Source organism: Amphibalanus amphitrite, unplaced genomic scaffold (genome assembly GCF_019059575.1).
Source record: "Amphibalanus amphitrite isolate SeventyFive unplaced genomic scaffold, NRLGWU_Aamphi_draft 000048F_arrow, whole genome shotgun sequence".
In the NCBI taxonomy this organism is placed as follows: Eukaryota; Metazoa; Arthropoda; class Thecostraca; order Balanomorpha; family Balanidae; genus Amphibalanus; species Amphibalanus amphitrite.
In genome coordinates, this window is record NW_024881544.1 from 774468 (window position 1) to 785706 (window position 11239).

The 11239-nt window shown below is 52.8% G+C and overlaps 1 protein-coding gene across 1 annotated transcript; it reads right to left on the bottom strand.

The window, feature by feature from the left end:
* Positions 1–42: 42 nt before the first annotated feature.
* On the bottom strand, positions 43–8717 carry LOC122377647. Its single transcript, XM_043357932.1, has 5 exons — positions 8085–8717; positions 7199–7370; positions 3104–3276; positions 2165–2321; positions 43–1853 (listed from the first exon to the last, which is right to left on the bottom strand). The coding sequence occupies exons 1-5, from the start codon at positions 8592–8594 to the stop codon at positions 1642–1644; spliced, it is 1224 nt and encodes a 407-aa protein (XP_043213867.1). The 5' UTR covers positions 8595–8717; the 3' UTR covers positions 43–1641.
* Between the last annotated feature and the right edge of the window lie 2522 nt (positions 8718–11239).

Here is an 11239-nt window from a genome sequence, read left to right on the forward strand (position 1 = left end):
TACCACCTGCCTCGCGACACTACATGTGAACAATTTGCAATGAAAGGACTTTGAACCCTTTATTGTGCACGAAAACACCATCTCATCAGACATTGTATCGCTTCACTAAACACCTTGGTATGTATGTACAGCCCTCAGCAGACTGCGACTGCGTGGTAGGTATTCTTTTTTCGACAAAACCGATAATAACTCAGAGGCTATGCTATCAGTCGGTCAGAACTCACTGCAAATAGATGCGCCATGCTCCACTTCTTCGATTAGGTGTATCACTAAACAAAGTATACGCCTTCTGTGGCAACAAAATGCAAAAGTTTGTTTTGGGGGCAAATATAAACTTCTGGGTTTTGTTGCCGAACTAGATGGAAAATGAATACGGTGATTATGCCAATCTAAGGTGCGGAGTCTCGCGCGTATTGCTGTTACGATTTGCGAATGACCGATAGCATAGTATTCGCATTATTCTCGTTTTTGTCGAAAAAAGAATTCCTACCACGCAGTTTGCAGAGGGCTGTACACTGAGTCGGGGAAAATACACGTAGGACGAAATCATGCGTAACGAAATGATTTGAAGTAACATAAAAAAAAACTGGCGAAATGGCAAACGGAGTCATCATCAAAACATCACAACCGTGCTCTCGCGTACCATTTGTTATCAAAGCTGGCTTTTGATTATACAAACTTTAGCGATAATGCCATTCGACAATGTCGATTCAACTTTGCACACTGAATCCCTGGCACTGAGCCTCCCAATTAAAACATCAAGAAAATGGGTTGCAGTACCCTGGTAAGAAATATGCATTCGTAAATATGTGTCATTACAAATATACGATTGAATTGAGAACGACGACTGGTTCTCCGGACTGCCATATTTCTTCCACCCAGTGTACGAATTTTATCATTCGTACCGACCATCCGAGACTATAGGCCAGACCATTCGCTCCGCTATCCAGAATATGAATAAGGCACTACCCGATATCCCTGGAACCGAATTATCATAGAGGTCCCATGACTCGGACGGGCTGAGCTATTAGGCGGCTCTGTCGGATAACGGTTCTGTGTCGTCCGGTTTTATCTGTGGTTATGTCGTCCTATTTTCGAAAGAGGTCACTGATACATTGGAAGGCAGTGGCGTCCCTCTGTGGACTGACAGTTCAGGCAGGGCGTCCCATTGTAATGCTTCTGATGAAGAGCGGCAGAATAATAAGCACATGCCGAGGAGGGGCAGCTTAAGCAATATATCTTTTACGTGGTCGTTTACAATAGCGAGTCATGGATGCTGTTTCTATCTTTGAGGTACACAGTCCCTGAGTATTTAAAATTTTTAGATACGATGTTTTTCGTATCGTATTCGACATGTTTCTCTTCTCGTTCCCGTGGCTTCTTGCACTTCGTTTGTGCTCGATATATCAATTTTGCGTGTCACCGAAGCGTCTCACCGTGCATCCTGGCCTTCTGTTCCTCTCCCCACCTTCGGCATGTGAATGAGTTCCCCCGTATTCGCTCTGCGCTTACCTGCGCCTTCCTGTGGCGCTGTCTGCGGTCACGGCAGTGCCACACACACAGTTCCACGGTCTCAGTATCCCGGCAGTACCCGCGATGACTCGACAGCCTCTCAGTGACTCGGCCCCCCTCTGCACTGACTCAGCAGTACTCCCAGTCCTGGTGCTCGCGCGGCCGGCACTGGGGCGGACATTTGAGCAGTTTCTCGGCCGGTGCGGGGGCGCCGGACCCCTCGGGAGGCCGTATCACCTGACCCAGGTACTGGGTGGTGTCGTTACGCCGCCGAGTCGGGAACGGAACCGTGTAGCCCGGGAACCGCTGGCAGGTGTAGCTGTCGTGCTGCACAGAGTCCACTGGCGACACACGGAGATGGGCACGGTCACGGGTGGTCACGGCACGGTCACGGTACTGACAAGACACGATCACGGACAGTGTGTACGGTCACGGCATGGACAGGGACGGTCACGGCATGGTCACGAATACCATTGATGGATACGCATAGTGGACGTGCTCACGGCGGGGACGGTCACGGAAGGACACGGTGCGATCACGAATGGTCACGGTTACACACAGACTGACACCGTGACTTTCCAGCCAGGACACGAACGGTATATCCGACATCGCAGACATGACAGACAGCTACACTACACGAGCTGTCCCTGACCTGCAGCGTGAAACCAGACGACCGAATGAAGCGCTCGCTGGTCCCAGTTCTTATGGCCCGGGTGTGCCATCCACTTGTTGAGCTGGGTGCCGAGCTTGTCGGCCAGCTGGCGGCGCAGCGCCGGCCGCGCGCCCCACAGGCCGCCCGGCACGGTGATCTGTGAGGTAGAGGGACAGTAACGGGTTAGCGAGACAATAGGGGATGGTGAGCGGGCTGTCCGCCGGGCTGGTCATAATCTCTATTCTCTACCATGTAACACACAAATACGTTGATCTGGGAATTATATTTCCAATGCGCTCTGCGTCTGCGTAATCCGAGTGCACTAACCTCTCGTCATTGATGTGGACTGCCAAATTCGTGAATCGGTGGGCTCCTGTCGCCATGCTTCTCTGTATCAGACAGCCTCTCTACGTTTTATGCGTTGATGACATTATTACTTCAGTGAAGGTAACTTGGATACGGCAAAAGGGACTTGTCTCCTGCCGAGGAGCCATGGATATAGCGGGTAGCTCACTCGTCTTTCCCAGTTTGGTTTTGTACCAATGGATTTGTCATTTGAGACCACTGTTTTCACCCGACTTCGATGTCAGTACGAGACGTTAGCTAAAATGTGTCGACTTATATGATAGTCCAAGACTCTCAATGCTCTCTAAGGCTCAGGGCGCAATCGAATGATGCTGTTCTCTGATGCCATTATCAAAAGTTTCTAATGGAAGCTTGAAGTTTCCCAAAACCAATTCACGGAGAGTGAAACTTGAAATGTGTACCGCTTGTACTTTCCTCCCGTAAATCACTGGCTATAACAATCAGATGAGACCGAACCTGAAGCTGGAAAATGTGCGTAACGAAATGGCGTTGTCGGAGATAAAGGAATCGGGTCGCTTTCCCCGGTATGTCGGCGCTTGGCCGGAGCCGCCGGAAGCCTGTGGTCTCACTCACCAAATGGTCCCAGTGGTCCCTCATGATGTGGAAGGTTCGGTTGGAGGCGAGCCACTGGTGGACGGCGGCCGCCTCCCGGTTGGAGATACGAGAGTCCAGGTCCCGGCTGACGAATGTATCCACCAGCGGGTCGGAGAGTGGCAGGAACCGCCACAGCGCCCCGCGGTATACTCCTGAGGGAGAGACACGGAAAAATTGTTAGATCTGCAACTGCTTGATGAGCTCTGCAGCCTGTATCCTAATTCCTAATCTAAACACGTTTACGTATACGATGCTTCAACATGCTCGAACGCATACGAACGACTTAATTATATTTTACCACCGATTGTAACCTCGCGCAAGTGGATGTGTTCATGGTTTGTCTGACGGTGACCCAACCAATGTCACTCCCGTGTCAGCCGGCCGTAACCTCACGGTGACTGACTGGCCGTAACACCGTTAGACAAACACATGGTAGCATGAGCCGGTCGCGAGTTACCTAAGTGTGGAACTACCCAGCGCCCAGCCGGCCGGATGACGTCACACCACGGCCAGTGCCGGCGCGGCGGGAGACTGGCCGAGATTTTGGCATGGTCTTAACTTGGCGAAGAGTCATCGGACGCCAAACTTCTGCTGCAGCTATTAATCACATTTCATGCGTTTCTTCCATGTGTATGAGCTATCAAGTCCTTCGAATACCTAATGTGTAGGTGAGCGTACCTGCATTTAGCAGTGTGTGCTATGCTATGTGGATGGGCACATCCGACAGTCGACACACTGCGCAATGGATTCCGATATTGCTTGGCTGATTCTGGCTTTGTGTCTTCGAACGAACCATTGAAAGGGAGGACGTCATTTTTAAAGGTTGTTAGGTGCACTCAAACGTTTTAAGATAAGCAACTGCTGATTGAATTTCTGGCGAGGGTTGGCGGAACGCTCTGTTTACAAATGAGTATCTACCTACCTAGTACACTCGGGGGCAGATTGATGTTCCACAACTCTTTATCCACCGGGTTCCTATGGCTCAGCATTGGCAGCAGCCGCCTGGTACCGGTAGACTGTGCCGCTTCACTTACTTGTCAAGCGGCACAGCCTACCCACCCGTATGACACCGGTCTGGGTCGGTGGCTGGAAGGCGATGTGGGCCGCCTGTGACGTCAGCGTAGCGGTGAGGGCCGAGCCCGGAGGCATGGCTCGGGTCGGCGCGGCGCGGCGGCTGGCGAGGGCTGGGGAGTGAGGTGGGGTGGGAGCACGGACATCGCGCGGCTGAGCGAGTGTAGTTAACTTTCGCGTCTCAAGGCGCCAATTATTCTACCTAACAATTGTGCTAAAACAGTTGTTAAAATGTCCTATCCCCAAGACAGCGCCTATCATCATACTTGCAATGCACATTACCACACACTTAAGCGTGGCAATAGGACAGCCGATAGAACTTATGTCACTCGTGCATCGAGGTGCGGAGCTATATTTTGTATAGCATATTAGTATTAAGACCTTGATTGAGCAAATTGGTGTCTATTGTTTCGTACGGCAATCGTCCAGAGACGTGGGAACTGAGGGTTATGAGTAGCGCCGCAGTCAACGCCCCAATTTAAAGCGATTATTACTGTTGCTCTTATATGTGGTCGCAGCCCCCAATAGCAAACCGTTCCAACTAGGAGCCAAAAAGCCGGCCACTCAGGGGGGTTCGAACCGGGCTTCTCCCACCGGCCAATTCCCGAAACGAGCTTTCATCCACTGAGCTACCGAGAATGGTCCTCGTCTGCACAAAACAAAATGACATTCACCCGCTGACCGCCAATGACAGTATTGTGACATTTGATCGCGTTTGACCGCGGCACATGGTCGCTGGTTTCGGCAGCTCAGTGGATACACGCTAGCGTCGTAGGGTGACCGGTTGGAGAAACCCGGTTCGAACCGTCCCAGGTGCGTGACTTATTTGTTTTTAGATGGAACGGCTATTGGTGGCTGCGACCACACATTAGAGGAACAGTAAGAGTTGCTTAAAGTTGGGACGCCGCGCTATCCAAAAACCCCAGTTCCCACGTGTCTGGACGATTGCTGTGCGAAATAATAGACACCAAATAGCTCAATCAAGGCCTTAATACTTATCTGTTAAAAAACAATGTAGCTCCGCAACTCGATGCACGTGTGATATAAATTTTATCGGCTGTCCCAATGCTACGTTTAAGTGTGCCGTAATGTGCATGGCAAGTATGATGATGGGCGCTGTCTTGGGGATAGGACATTTTAACAACTGCTTTAGCACAATTGTTAGTTAGAATAATTAGCGCCTTGAGACGCGAAAGTTAGCTACACTCGCTCAGCCGCGCGATGGTCCGTGCTCCCACCCTGCACCGCACTCCCCAGCCCTCGCCAGCCGCCACGCCGCGCCGACCCGAGCCATGCCTCCGGGCTCGGCCCTCACCGCTGCGCTGACGTCACAGGCGGCCCACATCGCCTTCCAGCCACCGACCCAGACCGGTGGCATACGGTGTGGGTAGGCTGTGCCGCTTGTCAAGTTAGTGAAGCGGCACAGTCTACCGGTACCAGGCGGCTGCTGCCAATGCTGAGCCATAGGAACCCGGTGGATAAAGAGTTGTAGAACATCAATCTGCCCCCGAGTGTACCTACCTGCAGTGGCAAATAACTGGGTCGCGGTCAGTTAGGCATGATTCACGAAGTCCCTTATCTTTTATTAGACTTATTAAGCCCAATGTGCAACATTTGCGTCTTTTCGCGTTGTATCGGGTAGCAAATTGAGAAAATCTGCTTCTTCTCCACAGCCCTCAATTCAAGAAACCGTCCTTTTCCTTATCGCATCATTCCAGAACATAATTTTCAAACATGGGTATCTTCCCCACAAAGAAACTGAAGCAGTTTCCTTCGGCTCCAATGCGCCGCTCGCCCAGGGAGACGGAAGTGTTATATTCTCGGCGGTCCAGTCTGCATTCTGCAGCACACTCAAACTTGGCGGACCCCCAGCGCACGACTGAACGATTCGTATTGTTGTCGGAGTGACTGTAACAATTCACTGGTGGTTTCGGAATAATTAACAGGCGGCGCAGCCCAGTGCCTCTTACAATAAATTACAGTGGCGAGTGCACTATTGCAGAGAAGAAATGGATTGAGCAGATGCCCAACCTCGCTGTATTATCAACTAAACATTAGGTACGCTTTACATTTTAATCAGGCAATCATGTAAACAAACGACTTGCGAGTTGCGACCCTTCCGCCTTACATAACTCGGCAGAATTCCCCTGAGTCGGCTAAACTACACTGCATCTCCTTACACCTTAAGTATTTTACAATTTACCACTCAGCTATGCAACAGGCTTATAATTCACTGCTCAAGTCTCAACCCCTTTTTCCCTATCATCTTTTTGGCACCGTCAATCGCCATCTGCGCTGCCCACTGTCCAGCAAATACTCCGGCCGTCTCCAGTTCTCTGGCAGGGGCTTTCAAACTCAAGCGAACTCGCCGAAGTTTCGCCATTCAATGCGCAGGATCTGTACAATTGAGTTTGAGAGCCTCTGGGTTGGCTCGGCGCGCCTGCGCCGCGCCGTTGGTCTGGCCAAGTACGCGAGTGACGTCATGCTATAAGCGTCATCCCCCGACCAAAGTCACCAATCAGAGCCCTAGAATCGACTTGTAGTTCCACACTTAGGTAACTCGCGAGCCGGTCTCACTACCTCGTTAAACGGCCATAACCCCCACCCACGGCGGCTGTGATCCGCTGAATAAACCTTGTTCACCTGCACGAGGTCACTGCTAGGTAGACATACTCGTAAACACCTGTGATGGTGATCCGGCCGGTCCTTTTCCAGCTGACCTTAACTTTGAACACGAGGTCACGGTCACGGGTTCCCCTGTGACGGTTGTGACCCGGCCGAATCCTAGGCCCCTTCTCACGGGCGCTGCTAGCACGCTGCCAGCTTACGTGGCAAATTCGGTTTCCATGGAGACATCAACAAACTCGGACGCTCCATCATTGAGTGACTCGACCACAGACTATGACGTCAGCTCGCGAACTGCGCTGGGAGCGTGGTAGCAGTGCGCTAGCAGCGGCAGTGAAACACCGCCCTAGCCGGCGCCAAGCCGGCGCCGCTACTGACCTTTACTATCGCCATCCGCCGGTGAGACGAAGCACAGGTCGATGTGGTCGAACTGACAGGCTGTGGCCGCGAGCCGGGCGCGTCGCGCACTGCCGGGCGCCGTGTCGTGGTACACGCGGATCCTCCAGCCGCGGTACAGCAGGATCGACAGCGCCGCGTTCCTCTTCAAACCCTGTGCAAGAGATAGGAGGGTCACACTTCTAATCTCTACCGAGGGGGGGGGGACACACTTATAAGTTATAGCCCTGGCACGGATGCGGGATAGGGGAGGGAAGAGGTCACCTATACCTTCAGTCGCTTTGCAGCGGGATGCACACCGCTGCGTTGACCTCCATTGTCTGCTGAATATGATTTTGAGCACAGAAAACATTCATTTTATTTGATAAAAAAGGTGTTACTAATCTGGAGGAGCCATCCCCAGCCGTCCCGGTCGGTCTAATTATCCCTCCCCGGTGTAGGTAATACTGACCTGGAGGAGCCATCCCCACCCCAGCCGTCCCGGTCGGTCTGTAGATGAAGCTAACCCTCCCCGGTGTGATTCTGACCTGTAGGAGTCATCCCTAGCTGTCCCGGTCCGTCCATAGATAGGTGTAATTCCGCCCTTTCCCGTGTAATTCCGACCTGGAGGAGCCATCCTCACCCGCGTAATCCCTTCCCTGTGGTGCTGACCTGTAGCCTGTAGGAGCCATCCCCAGCCGTCCCAATCGGCCTAACTACACCTCCTCGTGTAATTCGGACCCCGGGGAAGCCATCCCCAGCCGTTCAGGTCGGTTTGTAGATAGTAGATAGTAGATACCCCTTCCCGGTGTAATTCTGCCGTGGAGATCGCGAAGCCATCCCCAGCCGTTCCGATCGGTTTCGACATCCCTCCCCGCGTAGTGCTCACCTGGAGGAGCCACCCCCATCCATCCCGGTCCGTCTGGTTGTCGGCAGCGGTTGTCGCTCCCCCGCCATCCGCCTGGAACAGCGAGTACGACACGAGCCTCTGTCCGGGGCCGTGGTGCTCGGCCTCCGCGCAGCGGGGCCCGGCGCGCGAGTCGGCCGTCCTGTCGGCCACACACTGCTCCTCGGTGCGGCCGGCGCACTCACAGTGCTCGTCACAGACAGGGTCACAGTCACAGCCATCCAGCCGCGGTCCCTGACCGCCGGTGAGCTCTGCCAGCTGGGCGGCGGCCGCGCACGGCGAGTCCACCGGCGCGGACAGGCCACCACTCGGCCACTCGGCCGGCTCCAGGTCAAACAGTGCCAGGAACTCGGGGTTCGGGGCGGTGGCGACTGTCGGGTCGGTCGGCTGTCGAGAAAACAGCGCCATGTATCCGACGAGCAGTAACACCAACACTAACAACGTCCGTCGGTCTGGACAGCGCGCGCGCACTGCCGGCCGCCCGACAGCCATCGCACGGCTGGAACGTTCCCAGGGTGCCACTGCTGACCCCGACCGGTCACCGTTCGTCCCACATACACACTCCTTCCCGCCGCACTGCCGCGTAACACCCCTCCACCGGTCGGCGGCCGGACCGTTTCTGCTGCCGGGTCGGTACGCGGCGCTGGCCCGGTCGTTTCGCGCCGCGCCTCCTTCGCACGGCGCCTGGGGCGGCCGGCGGCCGGCGCGGGCCGCTAGTAACGGGACGCCGCCGCGGCAGCGGACCGAGCGCAGTGAACGAGCTGTCGTTACCGAGCTGGACAAAAAGGTGACCGCCGGGCTTCCGGCACGAGTCACGAGCCATGGCACTAGTCGCATTTACATATATAGCATTTTGACGAGGCTCTAGCTCGTTTATTTGGCGATAATTTCGATGCAGTGGTCTTCAAATATTTAGAGGGGATCATTTGTCAATTGTTAAGCACCATTGGCATCTTTTGCAACATCACGGACGGAGATATAAGCTTGCAACAAACCCTATGTAAACAAGTTAGGGGAGAGTGGGGAAAGATGCCCAGGGTTTTACTATGTCATATATTATTCGAAAATGACGATGGGAAAGCAAAAACTTGGAGTTTCAACGGAAGCCGGCATCATTTTTCTCAAAAAATATCACACTTTCGTCATTCGTGCCTGAAATATTATTACTTTTTTTGCTATTAAGCATTTTCCTGAAGAAGTGAAAGGGGGCATCTTACCCCACAGGGTGGGAAAGACGCCCCCTGACGTTGGGAAAGATGCCCCCTGCACTATAAGTGACATAAATGGGCACGTGAATCGCCTGAACGAATCAGTAGTCCCTTCGAGCCTGCAATAGACACCAAACGTCATCATAAGGGCCCTCAAAAGTAGTCGTAAGGGGCTTCAGAGGTCATCGTTAGGGCCATCATAGTCCAGCGCGGCCAAACAAGCCTCCGTGGTGGCGTTCGGAGACCACTGTGGGGCTCTTATAGGTCTTCATGATGCTTGAGGGCCCTCGAGCCCATCGTGGGGACCTCCGATGCCAGTGCGGCCCGTGGGGACAACGTGGGAGCCCTCAAAGGATGTCGTGATGGGCCCTGGAGCCAATAATTGGGCCCACAGAGGCCGTCATGAGGGCTCTCAGAGTCAGATGCCGCCCAAAAAGTCGCTATGTGGGTCGAGAGACCGGCATGGGGAGCACCCGACCGTACTGGACTCTCAATAGTCCCAGTTCGGCTTTTGTCTACATCACAAGTATGTAATAAATGATTTGACGGGCTGTTTGAAGGACAGCCTACGGATTTCAAGGGGGGCGTCTTTCCCCATCAGGACAGGGGGCATCTTACCCCAAGGTACCGAAGTAACATTAAATCAGTACAATTTGTTAGCCATAAAACTACACCATGAAACAAACTGTTTGGGACACAGTACACGCATGCTAATGTATCACGACTATAGCAAGGGACGCAAAAATTATTTACCTTCTTGGATATTTACAATGTTCTGACACCAACATATTTTTTGAAAGCAGCAAATAAAAAACATGCAGTCATCAGACAGCCGTTGCCCAACTGAGCTTCGCAATTTTTTTTGTGCCGTTAACAAGGCAGGGTTCCGCTTTACGCTAAGAACATTAATTTCCAGGTCCGATTCTTTGTTTCGTCGCTAGAGGGGGTGGGGCGTCTTTCCCACCCTGGGCATCTTACCCCACTCTCCCCTACTGGAGGATCACAGTTGTGTTCTGAGCCAGCCAGGGAAGGGGAATGTTCCGTTCACCGTTGGAGTTAGGTATATTGTGCTTGTGCGAGGCTGTGACTTTCTATTTTATTATTTCAATATGTTTGCATAAGCTGGATGGTGGTGGCCATAGCGCTGCATAACATGACAAGAATGACTTCTGAATAATATGTTAAAAAATCTCTGTTTCCCATGTCGTGAAATCCGAGGCTCAAAATACGACGTTTTTATAGTTAGGTATAGGTACGATTACGGTCTGGCGGAATAATGGAATACCGTTCCTGCTTTTCTATAACGATAGGGGCATAGAAACTTCTTTTTATCTAAGGATACGGGAAACCCGTCAAAGTCCATAGACCCGGGAACAGGGGGGGCAGCGGGGGCGCTTGCCCCCCCAACTTGGGAGCCGAGGGGGCGGCGCCCCCTCAACTTTGAGGCAGCGAGAAAAGATCTTTTCTCCCTTTTCCGGACTTCTTTCCTTCTTGTTTCCTTTATACATCTACACATCAACACACGGCATTTTCCTTGCCATCTGAATGGTTTCTGCTGATACAGTATCGATTTGACAACATCTGCTATTGTCATCCCGCTTTGATTTGGGCCTGACCGTGGCCATAAATTTGGCAGGCCAGATTGTATACTGCACCAGCTTGAGTCAACTTTTAGAAATACATAACGTACAAGGGTGGTAAAATCGTTGCTATGGGTATAACACAGTTTACCCGTTCCGGGTGTGATGGAGGGGTGTGGAGCAATGAGTGCACTGACGTGGCGCCCTCGGAGGGCCGGTATGGGATTAAAGCTCAGCGACACTAAGGGCTTGTCAAGTGCCTTCGGCTATCGGTAGCACCCTCAGAATCACCGGCGTAGTGCCCTCAGAGCCGCCGGTAAGGGGCCTTTAGAGGCACCGGTGTGGGGCC